We start from the raw sequence: 25971 nt of genomic DNA on the forward strand, positions 1-25971 counted from the left end.
CTAGTACACAGTATACCCTTCCCCCCGGCCCAGTCCGCCCCTGGTACACAGTATACATTATAATATACAGAGCAGCAAACAAAGTATAGCAGTCTATACTCATGTTACATTCAGCAGAATGTACAAATTGCAGCAGTCTGGAATGTGTAACATACATCACAAAGTGCAGTTTGGAGTGATAAGGATTCTGTCACGTACAGCACAGCTTACAAAGTGTAGTGGTTTGTCATATGTAACAGACAGCATATCTCACAGAGTCTGGAGTAACCTACAGCAAACAGTGTGAAATGAATGTGTTCAGAGAACAGATTGAAGTGGTCTAGTTCAATGGTGGCGAACCTATGGCACGCATGCCAGAGTGGGCACGCGGGACCCTCTAAACAGGCATATTAAATGGCTGCTTGCTCCTCGCTAGGACCCCAGGAGGCCTCAATGAGCTGCTGTCTAATATGCCTGTTTAGAGGCCACTGCTGCCTGATTGTGACCGGCCCAAATTGTCTAGTGAGGTAATCCGGGATGACCGGACTTATTTAGAGAGCCGCAGCTGCCCTCCCCTGAGAGCTGCACAGCCCCCCTGAGAGCCGCACAGCCCACCCTAAAGCAAGATTTTATCTGAGAAATTACTGCATTACTGTAAAATGTATTGCTGAGATTTGTATTCCTCTATAGTTGGTGGTATTCTGCATTGTTGTATAATGTATTGCCGTGATATGTAGTCCTCTATAGTTGGCGGTATTCTGCATTGTTATATAATGTATTGCTGTGTTTAGTTCCTCTACAGGTTGGAGTCCATGGCAGAACTACCAGGGTGCCACTGGGCCCTGGTGCTCCACCACTGACTCCAAGCTGTAGAAAGACTTTTCCCTTGTTGGGTGTTGCGTGACATATACCTTTAGTAGCACACTGCAATGGAACACTTCACTCATTAGTACAGTACAAAGGTACATGTCACTCTGTAGTGTAGTTAAAACCTCTTGTATTGTATTTTTCTTCTAAGATGTAAGCACATATTTAGTTCAGGCACTCGTATGAAGTGTTTTATTAAAATAAATCATCAGTATTCAGGCCTTAGTGCAGGGTTGACACTTTAAAACACATACGTTGGTTTAGTGATCCAGTTTGGGCACTCGGGCTCACAAAGGTTTGCCATCACTGGTCTAGTTTATGTTCCATACCTCATAGCACACAAAATGCAAAAGTTGGAGTATGTAATATACACTGAGTGGCCAGATTATTATGACCACCTGACATTTGTAGGCTAATTAGCTATAATTTCACGCTGAAGTTGCTAGAGGGCCAGACCATTATAAATAGGGAAGCAGGTTGCTTACCACGACAGTAGAAGTGATTTTTTTCTGAAGATATGGGTAAACAACGCGATTTAACAGCCTTTGAACGTGGGATGATTGTTGGCGCTCAAGCCATGGAGTGAGTATCAGCAAAACAGCAGAATTCGTTAAATATTCAAGAGCAGCTATTGTTAAAGTGTTTAAAGACTGGACTGTCAGCCGAAAATCTTGGTCTGAACGTGCGAATTGTGGCCGTCAGCGTCTAGTCAATGTTAGGGCAGAACGGAGAGTGGCAAGACTGGTACAAGACAACAGAAGGGCAACAGTGTAGTGTCAGATTCCCCGCATCACCTTTCAACATCTCGTGGAGTTACGCGGCGGCCCAATGAAGTCATCTCTTTGAGTCATCTCGTGGCCCAATGAAGTACTGATGGGGTGGTCATAATAATCTGGCCACTCAGCGTATAGCTGAACATAATCAATGCAGAAGTATGCAGAATGTAGTGCACTGTAAAGATTATATAATGAAGCAGTTTGGTACATCATTTGGAGGGCACTGGCATAAAGTAATGTATGTAATGTACAAAATCAAAATGCAGCGTTGTAATGTATAGTACAGAGTGGAGCAGTACTATAAATTTCAAAGATTCTGCAACAGTGGCCACGCACTGCCATATTACCACACAAATACATATGCAGTTCTGTGGCAATATAGAAGTGAGAAATGCCTGAAATAGGATCATTGGACTTTGCATATCTCTCCTTGCCATATTCATACCTCCTAACTGTCCCTCATTTGGAACCAAATCCCACTGTCCCTCTTTTCTCCTCGGTTTGGTTTGATGTGCAGATATTGATGTAAGTTTACTATTGACTACTAAAATATTATTTTGCACTAAAACCTTCATCCTATCTCTTACCGTGTTTCCCCAAAAATAAGACACTGTCTTATATTTTTTTAGCCCCCAAAAACCACACTAGGTCTGATTTTCAGGGGATGTCTTATTTTTTTTTTTTAATGTGCAACAAAATGTACAACAATCTAAAGTTATCTGGTTTCACTTCGCCTGTCACAGTAACTGGCGCTATAGAGGAAGTATCGGCTAATGCGGCTCTGCTCCATCCGCCGACGCAGCCTTGCTTTCTACAGCCCCTGGCTTCCTTTGCCACCAGGTGCAGTGGTACCGGCGGTGCAGCAGTGGGGACATCAGATCGTGGCTAGCGCGGTAAAGTACGGTACCATTTACCGGTACACATTACAGTATAGTACCATTACATTAAGCAGTGCCTTCAGGGGGACAGCAGTTGGTGAAGTATGGTACTGGCGTGCTCCCTGTCACTGCGCTGGCCGGAGGGAGTCCTCTGTCATCCCCTTAATACAGTATGTATGCAGGCTGATACCCCTCACATGCTACCACCAAACTAGGTCTTATTTTCGGGGTAGGTCTTATATTACAGGAATCTTGAAAAATAGTGCTAGGTCTTGCTTTCGGGGTAGGTCTTATTTTCGGGGAAACAGGATATTTATCTTGTTTGCTATTTTGCTAAGTCAGTATAAATGAAAAGTAGTTGTGGGAAAAAACTATTCTGGGTTTAACCAATAATTTTAGGTATATAAATTCTCAATGGTCCAGACAACTGAGGACATGGCAGGGGTGTGTCTATTGAATAAATACATTGTTCTAGAAGATGTGCCTTCTAGAGCAACTATATGGCAAAGGGTAAAGATGCTAATGATCTCAGTCTCATATCTTTGAAGACTAATTCTCATGCCAGGGCATGGCACAGTGTTTGTGCCAGCAAAAAAACGTTGAGGTATGCAAGGGAGGCATGCCGGCAACAAGCCAGAAAAAACCTTTTTGGAAATGGGATTTGCATAGGAACATTTCTCATTATATTGTATGGATTTTTCTTCAACAAGCACCATTATGCATTAAAGAAGAACTATGAGGTGAATGATTTACACTCATTCTCATAGTTAGAGCCGATGTGTGAAATTGAAACTGTCACACGTTGGCTCTGTTGATTGGCAAGTGAGCTAACACATAACGTCGCTCGCTCATCTCCCTGCAGAGAGCGGTGACCGTCAGTCACTGTTCCCCCGCAGGGATTCCCCCCTCCTCTCTCCGATCCTCCAGCACTGACTGGAGGAACAGACAGGGAAGGGGGTGGGCACAGCTGGCTCTGCCTTTAGATAGGCAGAGCCCGCTGTCAATCAGCCAGCTGGGTTGATCTCGACAGTATTGTCGGGATCCATCCCGGCTGCGGCGCGCTCAGTATATAGTGAGCAATAGCTCGCTATATACTGAGCTTTGGGTCATGGGAGGATGTTAGTATATGTCCTCCTGTGACCCTAAGGCTAGATTCACACCTAGGCAACACCTCACCATTCGGCAATAGTGCACAATTCCACATGGATTGCCGCTCGGTCAGGAGTCACCTACCGTGTTTCCCCGAAAGTAATACCTATCCCGATAGTAAGACCTAGCGCTATCTTCAGTGATTTCTGTAATATAAGACCTACCCCGAAAATAAGACCTAGTTCGGTGGTAGGTCTTATATTGCAGAAATCCGCTAGGTCTTACTTTCGGGGTAGCTGCACATAAACTGTGTAAAGACCGGCCTCAGCTCCCGCCCTGCCCACACGCCCACCCACACACCAGGCGGCCACAGCTCCCGCCCCACCCACACGCCGGCCGCAGTTCCCACCCCGCCCACACTCCCGCCGGCCGCAGCTCCCGCCCACACGCCCGATGGAACCGGCATAACATCACACCGGGACCGGCAACAGCACGCTGCCTTCTGGGACGTCCAGTCCTTCCCCAGCCAGGTAAGACATCCCCCGAAAATAAGACCTAGTGTCTTTTTTCATGCAAAAAAGAAAATAAGACACTGTCTTATTTTCGGGGAAACACGGTAGGTGTGAACTGATCGCATTGTGGGTGCCATTATTTTCTATTGGCACCCCAGTCGCGTCGGGTGGATCGCGCGTTTTCTCGCCACGATTCCGCCCGTGCCTCCGAACACGATTGTGGCATAAACAGCCATGCGTCGTGCATCACAAAAAAAGGTACATGTACCTTTTTTTCTGAGATTGCCGCATGGATGTCACTACATTGAAATCAATGGGGCCGGGCGGCAATCGCTGCCTACATTGTGCAGGACCGCACGATCCTGAGACGTACGTCCCGGGTGTTGTGCGGTGTAGTGCAGGTGTGAACCTAGCCTAAAGAGAACTATAGCACAAAAAGGTTATCCCATAGTTCTCTTTTAAATAGGGCTGATTGCTCTTTGCAAATAGCAGGTGAAAAAAGTGATTTATGAAAAATAAAAGGTAATTTAGGAACCTTATAACCTTCTGGGGGATGCTTGTAAGCTTATCGCCATGTACCTGGTTCCTCCTTCTTACGCACAAATATATTTTCAAACTATTCTGGGCAGTGTGCTCCCCTAATTTCTCTGCTGGTGCCATTTTCTACTCCTTATCAGACGTACCTCGTCATCAGTTTCAATCAAAAGAGAACCCTAGGCACACCCACCAAGCTTTCTGTAACCCACACTTTCTCAATGGCTCGTTTAACATTAGGAGGTACATCTTTACTAATGCAAGGTGTCAGTATAAAATGATGTACTTTCAGTACTGTACAGTTCTATCAACAAAAGTGTATATTATGTCCTCAATTTTTTTTTTTGCCAGTTGCTTCAGAGTGGCGGTTGCTTGGATGCAGGAGAATGTGAACTTTACTGTATAAGTAATAAAAATCTAAATTTTCTTTGATACATCTCTTTTAAGGAACTTTGGTTGCATTCTTTAGTAATAAATGCATCACTGCTATAATTTTTTAGGTAGTAATTTAATAGAGACATAACACCCTATGTTATTAATACAAGTTGTACAGTGTGATCAGTGCTAAAGTATTATGATAGCAGTGAACTTTCAAGTCTTCTTCCTGTACCCAGGTAGCCACTGTTTTATTTTATTATGAGTTCTTGTTTATGCTATTTTTATCATCATTATTTGTTGCAATTAGTTCACATATTTATTGCACAAAAGCATTTTTTACATATCTATAAAGAATAGTCTAATAATTAGTGGTGAAAATATTTGGTAATTACAGCTGCATACCAAAAAAAGGATAGACATGAAGCTACATATGTATGAACAAGAACCACCAAGTATAAAGACAATGGTCTGTGTCTTTAATTCTTTTTATATCTACTTGGTTTGAAAATGCTTCACTACATCTTTAAATTTGTATGTAGTATTTAGCCTAGGGCTACAGAGCTGATTTTAATATTTTACTATTAAGAGATTTAAATACTTTCTGACAGTTACCTGAATAAGCTAGAGATACACAGGAGACTTTAGTAGCTCAGTCCTGCTGCTATAATTGCTAGCAATTTATTCGTTAGGTGTAGCAAATAACTGCTTATCAAATGGAACAAATGGCTCCCTATGGAATGGGCTACACAAGTAACATGCAGTAGTGCCTTGTAACACTTAATCACACATGAATTGAGCATTGTGCGATCATGCAAGATCAATTGCTACTAAATACTATTTTTGTAGCTTAGGGTATAGGGAGTCATTTGTTCCATTTGTTCAGCAATTATTTGCTACACCTAGAGATTGAATGAAAAGCAATTTTGGAAGCAGGATCAAGCTACTAAAAATCCTGTGTAGCTCTACTGTTTTTTGGTAAATGCCATCAAATGGTTACATTTCTTAGTAGCAAGAGATTAAAATTGCCAGTATAGCACTATGTTATCCATGTATTTGCACAGATTTATAGCTACCCTTACCAAATCTAGAGAGAAGCTATTTTAGGAACATTAGGCTGTAAGCTTAATTTGTGCAGGGATATAGGTGAATATGTCTAATAAGAAAGTGTGGCAACATTTCACAGTCCTACAACATGAAGGAAATCATAACTGTACTGTTGAAACGTTCAATATATCCAAGGATACCTAGCAATTTTGCAAATATAACTGGTTACCCCTATATTTTATTTGGGTGGTATTTAAGAGATTGGCAGAGCCAAGCCACTTTAAGCTTCACTTTACACTCAGCCATCAGCAGGTCTAAGAATAAAAAACAAGTGCACCTGATCCCTTTAGATCAGGGGTAGTGACTTACATTTCTTTTTTGCTAGAACTCCCCCCATTTGCATACATGTGCATGCCCTACATGCACATATTCCTGGTCTGCACCAGCTCTTTATCCTAACACTGTGTGCTGTGTTCCTGGGCTCCCCAGAGGAGTGGGGGCCCCAAAACCATACTAGAGGGATATGGAGGGCTGTGGGCGTAATCACTGGCTAGTACAAGTTATCTGGGTTCACTGTCAGACTGCCAGAACTGAGCTCAGGTTGGTTGATTGCAGTCCAGACAGAATCACCACTAGGTCTGTGCCAGGACCACGGCCCACCATTTAGACCCCTGATCTAGATTTTGGTTAGCATTGGCTAGCAGCTTTAAAAAAGGAAATGGGTACAGCTTAGCTAAACATGATGCTAAGGTTGCTTATTTGCAGAAGCTGGCTTTTTGTTTCTTCAGCTATTAAATTGTTTCTCAGTGATTTCTTAGAGTGCAGAACAGCAAAAAAGTGATAATGTATAGATTCTGATACTGAAGCCAAACATACAAGTGAAAAAGCATAACATGCTGATTTTTTTTAATTTTTGGAACAAATGTATAGTTCATAGATTACACATCAAGAGGAAACCCTGATGTCTTTATTGTTGTTCCCAGTCCTGCTGCTAGACAAGCCACTCTGCAGGCAGCCGAATTTAAACAAAGTAATGTTTACACTGGCCTGGGTCTTTAGGCAAGCTCTTCCGCTCATAGCCAAATTCATAGCAATTTTTACAACTAGCCTGGGCCTATAATGTGTGATCTCAGAACAAAAAGAGAAGAAAAAACGTAATAGGCCAGATTTACAACATTTCTTTGTGTTCCTAGATATATATTAAAAGAGGCAATGTGTTTTTGAAGTCCTTTTATCCTTTAAGTATGCAAAGATGTTTGTTACAAAATCGAGTCAATGCAGTGGTGGCAGTCATAGTGTGGAATATTTACACAGATGAACACCAGTTGTCTATTAGGACTTTTATTCTGAAAGTGTAGAAACCACTTTAAATCTTTTATCCGCTGATTTATTTTTTCACCCACAATGGCGTCTTACTCTTCAAACAAAACATCAGCAGGGAGAGTATGAACCCCCTCATAACAGCTTCTTTACATGGACAGAACTGGGAATGTAAGTGCAGAGATCTCAACAGCAGAGTTATGTGACAAAAGAATGGTATCATCCAAAACCTAAAACATCACAGTGGGATGGAATGACTATTTGAAATAGTACAGTTGTTATACAAACTTAAAATGATCATATACCTGTATTTCAGTGATGTAATCAGTCGATGTTTAATTTGTATTTCTATCAGAAAGAATCACCGGGGTATGTGATCCCAAGAGCGGGGAACAGAATTCTACCTTAAGACGAGAATTAAAACAATTCTTTGGCTGGGTGAAAAAACATGCGTACGGCTGCTCCAACCTTAGCATCAAATTATATGACCAGTGGAGGGTGTGGCTGCAGAAATCACACAAAACACGGAACCAGGTAGGTAAGGAATATTTTATTTTTATATATTTGAGGCTATTCATAATTCATGATTGTCACAGATTTCATATAGAAGATGACAGTAAATGACTCTTGCATTACAAAAAGGAAGAATCATGTTCAGTAATGTACACTAATTATTTAGAGAGTGAAAAACTAAATATTGTTCTGCTTTTATAAATTGAACAAATATATCTACAGTGAAGTTGCTGAAATAAAATTCTGACTTTCTTCAGAAACATTGATATTTGCATAGAATAGAGAGCTTTAGGGGCAGATTTGGGGAGGGAGGCAGGAACTCTGAAGATGTAGCAGTATACAGAAGATGTCTGTTAGGCCCCTTTCACACGGGCGGTCTGATCAGGTCCGCCTGTCCGTTTTTCAGTCAGATCAATGTTAAGGTGCCCATACACTTTACAACCATCGCAAGACTTCTGTCTTGCGATGGTTGTAAGCTAATTAAAAGCCCGTACGATCTGCCCATCTTGGACAGGCAGATCGTACTTACGATCATCGAAAGCCCGCCCCGCTGAGGGTCGGGCTTCTGATGACCACAATGCTGAACGGGCACTGTGTGCGTGCGCACACCGCCCCGTTCCGCAGTTGTCGAACGAGCAGGCTAGAAACCCGCCGACAGACGTGCGATTCTTGGCGGGTTTTCTAGTATGCTGGTTCGACAACAGACTTGCGACCGTACAGTAGATTACCTGTACGATTATCGTACGATCGCGGGCTTTCCCGCGATTATCGTACGATAATCGCAAGGTGTATGGGCACCTTTACTCTCTGGGCAGCAAGATGTAAACAGACATGCGTCTGTTTGCAACTGATTGCCTCTGAGTCCGTTTAGGTCTGGAAAAAAAACCAAAACAAACAGAGGTACTTTTTGCAGACCTAATTGTGAAAGATCAGAGGTACCTGGATGTAAATGGACACATGTCTGCTTACTTCAGACTGCCCATAGACCTAATGTGTCCCTACTGACTAGCCACAGATGTCACAAGAGTGACATTCATTCCATACTGCTTTGGTCAGCAGAGGGTCTGGTGGGTAAAAGTGGGCAGTCCCCGGATTTAATTATGAAAATCTGGTAACCATAACTTAAAGGGTATACCATGTTTATGGTGAGGAATGTTTTCTTGACCTTACAGAGGGGGATTTAGTGAAGTGAGGTAAAGTTTGCCCTAGGACAACTGCACCTTTAGTTTAAAAGCCAATATTGTAAAAAGCCTAACACACTTCAAAATCAAATCATCATTATAAATGTAACACCTTATTTCTACATAAACTAAGATTTGCCATTACCTAACCTAACTCTGTTGACCATCCAGACCACTGTTGAGAAAGGAGTGCACAGGAAGTACTATTCTGTGCTCTGCAAGCCCTAGAATTTCATATTAATGACTTCATAGGTGTGCTAGACAATATTTATTTTTGAAACAATGGAGCGCTTGTCCATAACCTTTTCAATACCACCGACATAAGGGACATGGCAGAACAGAACTACTTGCAGCTTGCTTCAAAACTATAAACGTATAGTAGAATGGTCCCCCTGACTATCCTAAGTAAATAAATAGCTATGATCAGCAGCTGATCATAGCTATTCATTCACAAAATGAAACCCCCAGACGCTACTGTCATCACCCTCCGCTCTGCCCCACACAGATCCTCCACTCTGTGCTGTGTCTCCAGCACAACCTGCTGTATCCGCTATGCTCTCTAAAGGGGCCCATACACTGGCCGAATTTCGGACGGTTTTTAATGTACTGGCTGAAAATTTGCAAGGTGTGTGGGGCTGTCAGCTCCCTTTCAGTCAGGATTCCTCGATCAGCTAATCGAAGGAGCCTGCTGGACAATCTTTGTGCGATTAGAGCCGGCAGCCAATGAGCTGCCCGCTCTGATCGGGTATTCTGACAGGTGCCGGCGGCACCTGTCAGAATACAATGCAAACATCTGCAATTCCTCATTCGACACACTCTTTCTGTTGATGGAGGAATCGTGTCAATTTTTTTCGTTCAGCCCGCGGCTTGAACGAAAACAATTGACAGATGTATGGCCAGCTTAATCCCACTGCTGTTCTCCCTTCACCTGTAGCAGTAGAGACACTGGACTGTGCTGGGGAGAACAAGTAAGCACCCAGCAGAGAGAATTAGATTGATCTGGATGATGAGTGATAAATATGTGTGCCATATTAACTGATCCTTTGACTGTCTTGAAGTAACACCAGTGAGTGCAGTGCTGATCACCCCGGTGTCCATTCAGAAAAGAAGTGACTGTAAACATGAATGGCCATTCTTTTGTGAATAAACAGGAAGTGTCCTGTATAGACACTCCTCTGTGCCCCTAATTTCTTTCTCTATTTTACCAAAGCCCCCAATAGTAAAACCAAAAAAAAAAATACAAAAATTGAAAATTAAAATAAAATGTAAAACTTACCTTTACATTAGCAAGGTAAGTTGGTAATGTAGAGTTTTGTGTACTATTTTTACTGTCTATGGCATACAAATATAAAAATATGTTGAAATATACAAATATTTGTTATTTATGAGCTTAATACAGTTTTATCACGTTGTGCCTGTATTAATGATTTTAGTGTATGTTTTTTTTTTTTAGTTCAATAAATTTTTTATTGGCATACAAAGATATAGAAAGTACAAACATTGTAGACTCTACCAGATCAGATGGTAGGACACACGCCACAGACAATCAATGTGATTAACACAAGATAATTACTAAGATTGAATAAGTTATGATTATTCCAGCATACAATTGTGGTAGATTGCGTCAGAGTGTTATATCCCATTGTCTGGCAGAGGCATGGTTCAGTCCAACGGGACCGACCAGTGCTAGCCAAGATTTTTACGGAGAGTTAGTGTGAAGGTAGAAGTAAAGCGGTAGATTGTTGCATTAGAAGGGACTGTTATACAGCCCTGGCAGCAACAGAAGGAGAAGAAAAGGGGGAAGAGGGAGGGTGGGTAGGTTGGAGGGACAGAACGAGGGAGGGAAGGTTGGGGGAAGTGCTGAGCACGTCTGGGTTGGATTATTAGGCCTGTGTCAGGCAGTGGTGAAAACTAGGGCGCCTGTTCACACGTCCAATAGCGTTCTATCAAAATTCGGTGGGAAGAAATTGGTGACCCATGGTTCCCAAATTCTGTCAAATTTGGAAAAGTTGCCAAGTAATTTCGCAGTCAGCTTCTCGTTAATTAGGGTCCAGTGGATTCTATTTTTGACTGCCGTGATGCTCAGCGTATTTGAGAGCCAAGCTTTAGCAATGGTCGGTTTTGTGGCAGTAAGGACATGAGTGAGGAGTTTGAATTCATACTTGGATATGTCGGGCGGTCGGACATTCAGCAGTGCTTCACTTGGGGTCAATTGTATGTTCCTCTTGGTGAGGGTGGAAAGTATTGCATTCACCTGGGACCAGAGTCTCTGGGTGATCGGGCAGTTCCACCAAATATGGAGGAAATCCCCCCGCGATGAGCATCCTCGGAAGCAACTTGGCGAGCTGCCAGGTGTCACATGGGCCATGCGACTCGGCACCATGTACCACCTGTACAGGACCTTATAGTTAGCCTCTACTGCTGTCTCATTGTGGGAGCAAGAGGCCATGGTATCCCATATCTGCTGCCACGGTATTTCATCCATTTCTAGCCCCAGGTCAGCAGCCCAACTATGCATATATTTGTGAGATGGTGGGGTGCCAACCGAGCGGAGAGTTGCATATATTAGGGAGATCAGGCCCGGGAGTGCAGATCATCTCTGCAACACCTCAAACTGTGTCAACAAAGGGCATCCCACCGGGAAGCGGATCGTGTTGGTAACGAAGTGCTTCACCTGTAAGTATCGGAAGGTCTCGCTTGGCAGTAGGTGTTCTGCATCGTGTAGTTGGGAGAAGGTTTTGAAGCCTGTGGGGGTGATGAGCTTATGGATCTGTGTAATGCCTGCGGTGGCCCTGTGTCGATAGGCCAGAGCCGACTCCATCCCCGGGATAAATGAGGAGTTATGTAGAAAGGAGAGGAGGAGTCTATGAGGCGACATCAATCCTCCAGAGTATTTGACGCCATCCCAAACCTTGAGAGAGTGTAGGGTGATGGGGTTAGTCAACGACTTTCTATCTGCAGGGGTTAACCAGAGAAGATTCTGTATTTGGAGAGGGCTGCAATCTATCGCTTCCAGTGCCACCCATAAGGGCGTCTCTGTGAGCGCATGCAATTTCGTTAGCTGTGAAATTTGGGCTGCCTGGTAATATTTAGTTATATTGGGGACTCCTAGGCCTCCCTCCCCACGGGACAGGTGTAGAATCGACTTAGTGACCCTGGGCTTACGACCCTGCCAGATATACTTGAGGATTTGTCCCTGGAAGATGTTCAGATAATGCGAGGGTACCGCCACTGGGAGCACTCGGAATAGGTAAAGCAGTTTCGGGAGATAAGACATTTTAGCGGCCGCTACCCGTCCTAGCCAGGAGAGTGAGTAAGAGGACCAAACGGAGAGCAGCGCTTGGAGTTTACGACGAAGAGGTGGATAGTTAGCGTCAAACAGAGTGTGATAATCATTAGTAAGGAAGACGCCTAGGTACTTAAGTTTCACTCTTTCCCATTGATATTGGAAGGACTCCTGTAATGTCAATAGGAGGTTTGGAGGGAGGTTAATGTTAAGTGCCTTCGATTTTAGGGGGTCAACCTGTAAACCCGAAAGGGAGCCAAAGGACGTAAGAAGGGCCTGAAGATTGGGCAGTGTAATAAGAGGGTTGGTTATAATAAGAAGGACGTCGTCTGCAAACATGCTCAGTTTATAGTGGTGGCCTGCTATAGGTAGTCCTGTAAGGTCAGGCGAGGTTCTAATTAGGTGCGCTAAAGGTTCGATGGCTAGGGCAAAGAGTAGTGGGGAGAGGGGGCATCCCTGAGGGGGCGTGCCTCGCAGTATCTGAAACGGTTGGGACCTAAAGCCCGCGTATCGTACCGTCACCGAAGCAGACGTATATAGGGCCGCAACCCAGGACCTGAAATGCGTGCCGAAGCCCCAACGTTCTAGGAGGTGGAATAGATACGTCCACGAGACTGTATCAAACACCTTGCTGATATCAAGGGACAGGAGCATGGAGGGTATCTGTCGCTTCCTTGCTAGTCGGATGAGTAGTGCTTTCTTGCGGATGTTATCACTCACCTGGCGAGTGGGCATAAAGCCAACTTGGTCTTTGTGGATCAGGTTCCCTATTCCCAAGTTAAGTCTGGTGGCCATTATTCTGATGAAGCCCTGGTGTGGGAGGGGGTGAAACGCGTCATAGGCGTTCAGTGAAGTTTCTCTTCATGTGGCTGCTTCGGCTGAGACCTTTTCCGTTTTGTTTAGCCTGAATTTTTTACAAGTTATTTGAACCTGGTATATCAACAAGAATTCACCTGTTTGGAGTCTCCAATAGAGAAAGGACGAGAAAAAGGAGACTTTATGTTTCAGTGTTGCATAGTGTTTACTATGTTTCTCATTATATAATTGACGGCAACTTCCTTCTGAACCTTTTGGATTTTCAACGCAAGGAATAAAGATACCAAAATATTCTGTTCCGGTTTAAAAAGACACCATCTGATTTTCTGTTCCATCACGGATCCCCTTTTTCTTGCTACTACTCGGAAAAGAGAAATAAACCTTATAGATCGAATTCTGGTATTCAGTTAAAGGCAATAACTAACATACAAAGCCGAGATATAGCTATATCTCCAGAATCTCCCATTTCTCTTTGACCGGATGCAATTACAGCAGCGGGATCACCATTTTCCATCTCGAAAATTTTGAGGACACACTCCACCGTGAGTTGAATCTATTTTTCAATTTGACTGTTTTTTTTTGTTTTGTTTTTTTTTTCAGTTTTTGCTTCTTTTTTCATACAACTTATACCCATTTCAAGTTCACAGAGCTCCGTTGCCACTTTTTCTCCCCTCCATTAAATATGGGCTATCTTTTGCCATCTATTTGGAGATCCTAAAAACATAGGAAATTATATATATTTCTGATACCAGATTTTTTCTGTCTATTTTGAAAACGTTGGCCCGCCAACCCATCACAGGGGAACCGCTCACCATCTCGCCGGCGGCGCCCCAAGCTTTCGGATCGGACTCTGACCAGGCCGGGTGAGACCCATGATGATACTGCTGTGGTGCCCCCCCGGCAGCATTATGCCTTTTGATTTGTCAGTCTGGTTCATAATGACTGCTGGTTCATCAACCAGATGGTTTTTTTTGGAACCCCCTCATCTGAGAGCCACTCGACTCCTTTAACTTTTCATGTGTTCCCATGTTTTGCCTTTTCCCCTTGTAGCCGATCGCACCGAGGGGACTTCTAGCATTGTGGACGCCAACATCTCTGAGACGACCCATCGACATCTGCTGGGACTGTCTGCAATAGGCCGCTAACAGTGAGCTCCTACTTCCATGTTACTACTGCTATTGCACAGACTGCCGTTATACTTTTTGCACACTCTCCCTGCAGCTCCTGCACCCCAATTCTAGCTTTTAATTTCTAAGGTCTATTTTTATACCACCAATGTTTGCAAATCTAGGGAATTAAACCTGGGTGAATACCATTCGCACTACATTACTGCCACTAGATGGCACCAATGAGCATGTAAATTACATGGTATTGGTAAATGGTATTCACCTTGCTTTATGCTGGCCAAAGGGTTTGAACAGCAGCTTATAAGTGTCTTTAATTAAATGATGCTTACTTGTTTATGCGTCTCTGTTCAACAATGTGCATATTCATCTGACAACAGTTGCGGTTAATGTCTTGAATCTCAGGGTGATCATTTATTAAAGAAACAAGTGACCAATAGTTTATTCTCTGCAATATCTGCATAAGATTTTTTCTTTCTTCATTTTGAAAAGCACCCCAATGCACTAAGGCTACGCAGCTCCAATGGGCATGCGGCGCAGCACACTATAATGCACTACCTGGTGTTGTGTGCTGCATTGCCAAAAATAGTGCATGTCTGTTTACTAAGAGAGTGTAATATGTTGCCTCAACACAAAAAAAAGTGTTAACGCACTGCACAGGTGTTAACAATCCCCGACATTACAAATGGGAATACAAAGGAAACCTTGTAGTATATCAAGCATTCAAGTGTGTCAGAGCATGCACTGTGCAAAAATGCAACATATCTTTCTTTTTTTCAGCATAGTACTATGTGTCCCCAGTTATGAATGATTTAAATTACAGCCTGTTCATTCAAGATTTTCTCAACAGGGAGAAGCAGTCAGTACAGAGGCTCCTCCCCATTCAGAATCACACACACACACGCATATTATTAGACATGTGCGAAGACTAAAAATTAATTTCAGATGAAATGAACGAAAACTAAAAAAGTTTTCATTTGTTTCATCAAACAAAACAATTTTTATGCTATTTTGGATTCAGCCATTGGCGTGTTCTGGAGGCAGGGCGCATGACGTGATATAACACCGCACGTGTTGGGCGCCGCTATCTTGGTGTATATCTAGGTATACACCAAGATGGTGGGGCCAATATCAGTGTGTGACGTCACTTGACGCCACGCATGCATGGCGTTATGTAACGTCATGCTCCCTGCCTCCAAGATGGTGGCACGCATTCACAGAACAAGCCGGTGGCCAACCTGGCCGCTGCACATTCTCAAATTATTATTATTATGTGCCTGAATACATTTTTCGTATATTCGGACATATAGTAATTCATTAATTTTACATGTAGTACAGGTTTTGTGTTCTGTTTTTTATTTTTACTTTTCTAGATATACTGACTTGACCTGAGATATACCAGACACTTTATTTGTATAGACTCTATTGTAGTTTGACATTTATTGTTTACCTGTTTTATTTGATAAAAATACTTATATTGTGCCGACAAGTTTAGTTCAATCTGAGTTTATTCAAGTTTAAGAGTTTAGTACAAAAAGGCAAAGTAACAAGTTCACCTTAACAAAAATAAACATGGGGCATTTTACAAAATACAGAAATTACATGTGTAAGGCAATAGTCTATAGGCCGATAGGCCTGTGGACATTAGCAACAGAACAGTCAACAGTATCTGAGCGGTTATGGTTTGACAAGACCAATGGTAGTACTTGTAGTTCAATGCATAGAAGGCATACTGTAAGTTGGTTTAGGCCCAGGGCCATCCGCGGTATTGCTACCCAGTACATCCCGACACGAGGCATGTGTACAGGGTAGGGGGATACCACTCTAGCGGATACAGCATGTGGTTTAGGTAGCAACGCTCATCGGCTGGGTAGTCAGTATCATGTACCTATGGTGGGGGGAGGAAGGAGAGGAGATGCCAGTGAGAGGGGTCCATCGAGGGATAAGAGAAAAAGGGGGAGTGAGGGGGGGGAAGCATAGAAGAGGGGAGGGGATGAGGAAGGGGACAATAGTACAATAGCCTCCCACCCCCTGCCGGGCCATCTAATGACTGTAGTGGGTAGGGACTTTTTAAGGAGTGGGTGTTGTTGTGAATCCCACCGAGTTCCTATACACAATCCAGGGGGACCAGGTGTGGACATATTTGTCTCCATCCTCCCGTTCCCCCGCCAAGAGGCCCTCTAGATCAGCAATGCGGTCCATCTCCACAACCCACTCCGCAAGGGTGGGTACCACCGATGAACGCCAGTGACGCGGGATAACAGTCCTGGCTGCCGTGAGAAAATGACGCAGAAGACCCCTCTTCGCCTTCTTGATTGATCCTGGGACCCTGGACAAGAGTAGAATTTTGGGGTCGTTAGCAATAGCTGTTCCTGTCACTCTGTGTTACATCTCCAATACTCCCCTCCAGAACCCTTGGAGCTGAGGACAGCTCCACCAAATATGTGTCATGTTTCCTAGGGAGGCATTGCACCTCCAACAGGCATCGGTCACTGTAGGGTAATACCGATGGAGGACTGTAGGGCATCGGTACCATCTGGTGAGTATCTTAAGGTTTTTCTCGTGAGCCCTGCTGGCGACTGACAGAGAGTGCGTGAGAGCAAACGACTTCTCCCACTCGTCGCTCGTAAAGGTGAGTTCCAGCTCACGCTCCCAGGCGGACGTGTAAGCAGGTATCGTGGGAGAGGCCAGATGGGAGAGGAGAGAGTAGATAAGGGATACGACGTGGGAAGGAGGCGTGGAGGCCAGGAGGATGGAGTCAAACTCCGTTGGCTCCCCGCCGAGACTATCCGACCCCTGGAGGGAGGAGACAAAGGAACAAAATTGTCCTTCCGATAACCAATCCTCAGGGCGCGGGCGGGGTCCCACCGCAAGGGGCCGAGCCTGTAGAGCCGAGATTACCCCACGGTGGGAGTCCCTAGTCCATGCACCAAAGGTAGTTCCATGCAAGGCCGGGGGAAAAGTCGGATTCCCAAACAAGGGCGTCATCGGTCCAATGGAGGCCGACAATGCGTGTCTAGAAACCCAACCGTCCCACACCGTCAAAACATGTGCTGTCAGCAGAGGCAGAGAGGGGCGGACCGGTCTAGATCTAGGGGGCACCCAGGGCAAAGATCGTAAGTCACCTGCTGAGAGGGTTTCCTCCAGTCCGACCCACAGTTTTACCTCGCCCCTGTGGAACCTGTCTACTATACGGGTCAGGACTGCGGATGCGTAGTAAAAAAAGATATCAGGGGCGCTCGCCCCTCCTCTGCGTTTCGGAAGGGCCAATGATTGTGCCGACAAGTTTAATACCTTTGAATAAAAGTTTTATTTTTATCATACTTTTTAATATGTTTCTTTGCGGCTTAACAAAATAGGAGTCTTTAAATGGTGCGGATATTGGGAAAAATGGGTGTGGTTACGGGGGGTGGCCACTAAAGGGTGTGGCCACTGAGGGGTGTGATCACTGAGGGGCGCTGTAAAGCTTTCTCGCACAGGGCGCCTAAAGGCCTAAGGCCAGCCCTGGGGCCCGTGACCAGGCCTGCCGATAGAGGTGTACAGGCAGCTGCCCTGTACCAAGCAGGCCCCATCAAGTGAGCGTGTGAGCGGGGACCGAACCCAGCACGGGCTAGGGGAGTCTGCCTCCACACATCCTGTCAGCGCCGATACTAGGGGGGCATATAATATTAATCAGCCAGGGTGGACGATGCCCCTCTCCCTTTGGAGGCACTGCCAGGGCACCTGAGGGCGCTGGGGAAGGGGGGCCTAGAAGGTCGGAGCAGAGATTCAGCCGGGAGTGAGATGATACGACCGGAGGACGGAGGAGGCAAGCTGTTAGCAGATATGAGGAGCTCTCCTGCACTCACACCTTCTCCTATACACAATACATTCCGGCCGGGAGCAGCGTGGGGAGGGGCATGGGGATTCTTCTCCCTGTCTCAGCCTTCTCCTCTCTTCCTCCCCTGGCTTCTTGAACTATGAGCGGGATGCATAGTAATGCTGTGTGTGCGTGTCCTGTATTGTGTGTACTGTATTGCGTGTGTATTGTGTGTACTGTATTGCGTGTGTATTCTGTGTGTATTGTGTGTACTGTATGTGTATTGTGTGTGTATCATGTGTTGTGTGTGTATGCGTATTAAGTGTTGTGTGTGTGGATATTAGGCCTCATTCACACTGGGAGCACACGTCCATGCAGCGTGCACACCTGTAAACAGTTGATCCCGGGAGGGAGAGGTGCTGCGTGTAATTGCGCACAGCAGCCTGTTCTCCTCTATGGGAAGATACGGCTGTACGGTGTCATCCGTGTCTGATGGACCCTCTCTGCGTCCAAGTGCGGAGCCCCTGTACCCACATAGATGTGAAGTCCGGGTGTCTGTATGACACCATACAGCTGTGTCCTCCCATAGGGAAGAACAGGCTGCTGCATGCAACCACATGCAGCACCTGTCCCTCCCGGGATCGGCTGTTTACAGGCGTGCACGCCGCATGGACATGCATGCCCAGTGTGAGTGAGGACATGTATGCCCTTAGGTGTTATGTGTGTACTGTGTGTGTTTTGTGTGTGAGGTCTGCTATGCGTTGGCTCTGTTCTGAGGTCTGCCGTGCGTTGGCTCTGTTCTGAGGTCTGCCGTGCGTTGGCTCTGTTCTGAGGTCTGCCGTGCGTTGGCTCTGGTATGAAGTCTGCCATGCATTGGTTCTGATCTGAGGTTTGCCGTACGTTGGTTTTGGACTGAGGTTTGCTGTGCGTTGATTTGTACAGCGATCATTCCTAAATTGTAGAGGATCTTCAGGGGTGGGCAAACTCTGGCTCCGTAACTGTGGTGGAGCTCCAAGACCCATGATGCATTGCAAGACTTTTGCATATACATGACGCCCACAGCCAGATATATGATGGGATTTGTAGTTTTACCACAGCTAGATGAATGAAATTTGCCCACCCCTTGTAATAATGCATTGGGTGGATTTTATATGGGCGAAGCTCAAGGGGGCCCCATAATATCTTATTGCCCGGGGGCCCCATATGTTGTCAGTCCGCCCCTGACTTTTACTAACATCTTCATACTGGGGAGAGAGGGTACAGGGATCCTAGACATCCAGGGTGTAACTGACATGTGACTCCAGACTCACCAGACCTTTTTAGAATCTCAGTGTAGATCCACCGAGCGAATAATACATTGAATAGTAATTGGAGTAACAGATGAGCATAAATCCTCAGCAGTAGAGACACCAGCCATGCTCCTGAGGTCCTCTAGATTCTGGGTTCTGGGTACCTTCAGTAGCCATCCACTTTCCAATTGAGGCCTAGTAGAACTCTTCCTGCTCTCCAGTGTCTGCATACCCCCAGGCCTAGCCTGGGGGGGGCTGGACAGCACCCAGCGCTGGGCTAATCCATGGCTGGTCCAAAACTGGTCTGAGCACATGGCATTCTCTCCATTATATGTACCCTATCCCAGCAGAAATAGCAAAAAGCTTCCCAGCACACTCACCCGCCAGCATGCAACAAAACTTGTCTCACTGCTAAGGTTAAAAATAGGAGGTTTAGATACACGTCTTCTGCATAAAATGTGAAAGCCGCTCCAAGGCACCTCTATATAGTGCGGTCCTAACTCTAAACTATGAGAGTCTGAAGCTGGTAACAAATTGATGAGTGCGTTTGCCATTTGTTTTTGCTATCCCAGCAGAGTCGCACTCCACCCAGGTCAGTAAAATCAATGCCAGACACCTGGAATTAACCAGATAAATGCTAACTCTAATCCAGCCAGGCTGACTACAGCCCTAGCAATCACTAAATGTCTAGTAGCCACCTCACAGAAGGTGGATTTGAATTGATGGATGAAGTCCAGCTCATAGTAATTTATAGGTAGTAAGTAAAAAGGTTTATTATAATATAGTACTACATTACTGACACTAATAGTAACACAATATATCTCACCTGTAGAGGATATATAGTTATCATAGGTCCTCCAACAAATACTATAAATAAAGCCTGAGGAGGCTCATCTCTTAAGGTGTTTTTCTAGAAATAACTATCATAGTGAATTTTTATGTAAGCCATATTGTAGGGAAAATCAGATAGAACAATCTCTGGTACTATACATAAATCACTTTTCAGAAAACATTTTTCTAATTAAGTGTATCACTAAACCTTTATCTAATATATGACTTTTTTCAGTCTACTGTACCTTTTACATTTTGCACTGCCACATTTTGAGTGATAGGGAATTTTTGTGATTGCATTAGGTTACTTGTGCCGCTGGCACTTTGGTGATCCCTCTGATATTTGGTGATCCCTCTGATTTTGTTTCAAGTCAAGACCCCCCTATTTCAGAATGTCAGGCAGAAAAATCTTCAATGACAACTTCAAGGTATTGAGATCCCCCATGGCAGAAAAAGGTTTAACAGAAAAAAATGAACTTATAGGAATTTCCATTTCATTTTATTCCACTCAACTTGGTTGGTTTTTGTCTGACAGAGCCCTTTCAGTTTTGTTATATCAGAACAGACTGTTATTTCTAAACAACAGCGCAAATGCTTTTCTAAGTGTCCGGAGTATGGGAATGTGAGCTTTGGAGTAGCCGAAGGGCTTCAAAGGATTAGGCTAAGGATTCAATAGGGGATGCAATGTAACTTCATAGATGTACAAGATGCTTTTACCCATATGCTCATTTTTGTTGAAGAGACAAGTTAATCTCTCTGGTATGGATGTCATGAGACCTACATAGATCACATTGTGATATATCATAAAAAGGTATTGTTATGTTCACAGCATTTGTTGTAGGTAACATAGGAATTCAGTTACTGTGTAATAAAATAGTTTTAGAGAGGCCCAACTTTATGCATACATTACTGTTAAAAGTTGTTTTGACACTTTTCAGGTTTCTCAGTTTTTTTGCAATTAGTTTAGATATTTTGTCAGTATAAGTGGAATCTGAGAGAGAAAGAATGACACCATGGTTTTCTTATTTGCTAAATGGAAAAGTGAAGATGGAAGGTTTTATTTTTGGGCTACATACGAATTATTGTATAACCAATTGTCAGAAAATAGTAGCATTCATGACTTCTAACGTAAGTGTTTGCCTTGTGACAATTCCATTTAAAGCAGGATTTTACCTAAGTTAAAACAATATTTGCGAGCCAGAAGGTTTTTATTGCAGAAGAGACATATTATTCTGCAATAAAACCTGCTTACCCCCCTGCTTGTAAACCACTTTAGAATGTACACTGAACAGCACATGGGCATTTCTTGGTGCCAGGATGAATTAACTCCCATGTACATGCATGGGAGTTACATCATCCCAGGCTGGCCATTCAAGATGGCCAAAGATGCCAAACTCAGAAGGAGTACGAGAAAAGATGTTGACACCAGCTAGGAAGTGTGCAGATGTCACATCACTAGAAGGGAGGAGCCTATTGCAGAGTTTAGTTCTGCTTTAACCCACTGACAATCACAATCTATATATTAAAGTTTTAATGTGCAATTCCCCATGCTATGAGAACATCAATTAATGCTATAATTGAGATCTAGCAATGTTTACCGGTACATATGTCCTATGCTTCTCACCTTCATCTCATGGCTCAGGTAGTTTCCTATTACATTGGACTAACAACATAGTTACGTTAGTTTTTACCTCCATTCTCACAGAATAATGTTTACAGAGTTTTACAGGACAAATTGCTCTGTGAATTGTTTAAAAATAGACCACTTAGTACGATTTCGTTAAATGGGTAAGATAATAGTTATTTTATATTTATAGTTAATATTTTAGGTTAGCCACTAAATATGTACCATTTATTAAGTAATTAATTGTCTATTTTAATTATTATTTTAACAATTAATGAAACATAATATATACATTATTATATTAGTTTTTTGATTGTGTAGTAATTAATTCTAAAGGGTCATAGTATGATAACTTTTTAACTGATACAGAAAGCACATGATTTGTGAGCAGACATTCTCTCCTTCTTATTTTTTGTACATCAGGCATTATTTTATAGTTTGTCTACTGTGCTATACGCTGTGCAACATTTAAAATTCAAAATATTTGGAGTAATAGAAAAGATGACGCATATATGATAAAAACCAAGTATAATATTGCAAAATTTTAATAGTCCGCAAACAAGGATTTGGCTTATCAGCTACCTTATTTATTTCTAAATCAGCTTAGACTTAAAGGCATCAAAATGTGAAATATGATGCTTTACTGATCAATCTGGGACATGTATACTCTGAATAAAACCGAAAGCGTTATATCTTTTTATGATGTGAAATAAAATGTCATATTTAGAAAGCCAATGCATGTACCTATGTTTGTTGCCGTGGGAACCTGATGTTATGCCAAATTCACTAAGTTATTGCTGGTGAGAAGTGCCGTTTATGGTTGTGGGAGAGCTATTTCACCTTTTAAAAATGTCTTGTATATTTTGCTTTCAGATTTCTGATACATACCATGCCTTAATTGCTGCCTATAAACCCACAAGGCCTTCTCAGAGATGAATACCCTATAATATACTTGCTTTTATAAGACCATAAAGACTTGAGTTACTGGTATGTTAGGCAGTTACACAATAACTCCTATTTATATAATGTCCTTTTCAGTGGTTAAAGGTGCCATCCCACGTAGTTGCTATGAAAACATAGATTGGTATGGAATTTAAAGGAACACTTTCCTTCCCTCATGTTTGGAATTCTCTTCTTGTAAACACATTCAAAGTGAATATGTAAAGTTTAATAGAATTGCTGTGAGGGATGTTGCAATATCACTAATTTTTTTTGTCAACTTTGGTACCCAAAATAGAAAAGATATGCTGATTTGTTAACATTAAAAAATCAGTTATTAATTCAGTATTATTACTCACTCTACATTCAGTAGAGATTACATAGATCCGTTTTGCAGGACCTTCCTTAGACCACTCATAGACATAACGTGATCACTGTCCAGACCTGCGAAAATAGTTGTATCTAAGGAGCATTGAATTGCCAGGTTGAATTTTCCCAGATCATTTTTTTTCTACAATAAAGCTGTCACGTACTTGTAAGTACTCAGCAAGTACCAGTACTTGTACTCGCAAAACTGGTATCTGTGCATCCATTTATTTATATGTATAAAAACAAAATCATACATTAAAACAGAGATGTACAAATCCCAGGAGCTCCGTGTGCTCCTTACAAATGACAGCTGCCTCCTAACTTTTGAATTTTTCTCTAGTCTAGTCTTGGAGCTCAAAAGTATCGGTACATGTACTCGTACTTGTACCGAGTACTGTACTTGTTGGTATCTGTGCAGCCCTAATTATATATATATATATATTACACTTTTTAGCAGCATGTGTTAGTATAAAAGGCTATTATATCTTAGTACATAAGATATAAAAGTATACAAATCAAAACTGCAACGTATTACATGCTATGTCCATTACCAGATAGCTTTATTTTGTGTAGATTACGATATCTGCCTTCCTAAAGTATAATACATTTTCCAAACCCTTCAAAAAAGTGGTTTCTAATGTACTTAGTTAAGAGTAGAAAATGTATACAGCGTTTTACAAGCCATTCCCTGCTCAGTATCTAATGTGTTTATATGTCTCTGGTGATGTCATATTAAATGTTATAACAGAGTCCAGTGAACCTGTTCTTTAAAACAAATCTATCTGAAAAGGATTTAGTTGCAGATGACAGTTACAAAAGCAAGAAAGTGGCCCCCAGCCTTAATTGTAATTAAGAATGGTCAATCCACTCCAGTCATGTGTTTTCTGTATTCTGCACTTTCCAATGTGAAACTCTCAGTACATTACTACATTATTTAGGAATACTTGATATTTTTCAGTGGTCTCCAAGGACAATTATTTCCTGTGATTAATGGCATGTCTTATTTCATATGGCTAACTTACTAACCATGTCACACTTGCTTAACACCACCCGGGAATCGACTGCTTAATGTATCAAGTAGATGGAGAGAGTGGAAATGGGGGAATAAAATGAACTCCAGTGTGGATGCCTGTAAGGCGCAGATGGAAAAAGACACAATGAATCAGGGAAAAGGGGAAAATGTCAGATGGAACACAGTATAAGATGTGTATCTCAGCACAGAACTAATTTGAAACATAGCCTAATATCAAGGCTTGTTCTGCGCTTGCTGTGGGAGGAGGGGAGAAGATCTGAGTGTTGTCTATGATAATGAGACTGTGTGTACATAGATAGTGTCATGGCAAAAAATATTGATACCCCTGCATATCTGTCAGGTAATGCACCACTTCGCGCAGACATTTGTTGCAGTTACAAATTTTTTGGCATTCTCATTTATATTTATTTTGTTTGTATTGGTATGACACAAAAATGGAGAAACATAAAGCCAAACCTGACACATTCCATGCAAAAAATAAAAAAAATGGACTAGACAAAATTATTGACACCTTCTCCAAACTGCAAGAAATTATTTCATTCCGAGTTTTTGTGGAAAAGCATGTACAATCTCAAGATTACAACTCCATTTCCAGAGATCTCAATGTTCTTGTGCCCACTGTGCGCAACATTGTCAAGAAGTTTACAGCCAATGACACTGTAGCAAATCTCCCTGGACGTGAACGAAAGAGAACAATTGATCAAAGATTGCAACAAAGGATTGTTTGAATGGTGGATAAAGACCCTTGATCAACTTCCAGACAAATTCAAGTTGACCTTCAGGCAAAGGGTACAACTGTGTCAGCTCGCACTATACGTCACCATCTGAATGAAAAGCGACGCTATGGTAGGACACCCTGGAGGAACCCATTGCTGACACAGAAACATTAAAAAGCCAGATTGGAGTTTGCCAAAACTTATCTGAGGAAGCCAAAATCCTTTAGGGAGAATGTGCTGTGGACAGACTAAACAAAATGACAACTTTTTGGTCCCATCATTCTACTGTTTTCAGAAAAAGAAATGAGCCCTTTAAAAAAAAATTCCAGTTTCTACAGTTAAACATGGTGGAGGTGCAATGATGTTTTGGGGTTACTTTGCTGCTTCAGGCACTGGATGTCTTGACTGTGTGCATGGCATTATGAAATCTGAAGACTACCAAAGAATTATGGGGAGCAATGTAGGGCCCAGTTTCAGAAAGTTGGGTCTCTGTCAGAGGTCATGGGTCTTAGAGCAGGACAATGACCCAAAGCACATGTCAAAAAACACCCAGAAATGGTTTCAGACAAACCACTGGAGAGTACTGGACTGGCCAGCAATGTGTCCAGATCTGAATGCCATAGAGCACCTGTGGAGAGATCTCAAAACAGCAGTTGGGAAAAGGAACCTTTCCAATCTGAGAGACCTGGAGCAGTTGGCGAAAGAAGAGTGGTCCAAAATTACTGTACAGAGGTGCAAGAAACTCATTGATGGTTAGAGGAAGCTATTCATTTCGGTTATTTTTTCCAAGAGATGTGCTACCAAATATGAATTGAGGGTGCCAATAATTTTGTCCAGTCCATTTTTGGAGTTTTGGCTTTTTTTCTCCACTTTTTTTGTGTTATACTAATACAAACAAAAGAAATAAACATGAGAATGCCTCAACATTTGTAATTGCAACAATTTTCTGCGCAAAGTGGTGCATTATCTGACAGAAATGCAGGGGTGGCAATATTTTTGCCATGGCATATATATATATATATACATATATATATATATATATATTTTGTGATATTTTGGGGAATATAGCACAAT

General features: G+C 42.8%; 1 protein-coding gene across 1 annotated transcript in view; it reads left to right on the forward strand.

Annotated features, from left to right (window-relative positions):
* CRLF1 (cytokine receptor like factor 1) overlaps positions 1-25971 on the forward strand; it is a 130924-nt gene that overhangs the window by 85830 nt on the left and 19123 nt on the right. Inside the window, exon 7 of the mRNA XM_018557487.1 lies at positions 7733-7915. Within this exon, the coding sequence (XP_018412989.1) occupies positions 7733-7915 (183 nt within the window). The remainder of the gene's footprint in view (positions 1-7732; positions 7916-25971) is intronic.

This window comes from Nanorana parkeri, unplaced genomic scaffold (genome assembly GCF_000935625.1).
Source record: "Nanorana parkeri isolate BGI_ZX_2015 unplaced genomic scaffold, ASM93562v1 scaffold286, whole genome shotgun sequence".
NCBI classification, from domain to species: domain Eukaryota; kingdom Metazoa; phylum Chordata; class Amphibia; order Anura; family Dicroglossidae; genus Nanorana; species Nanorana parkeri.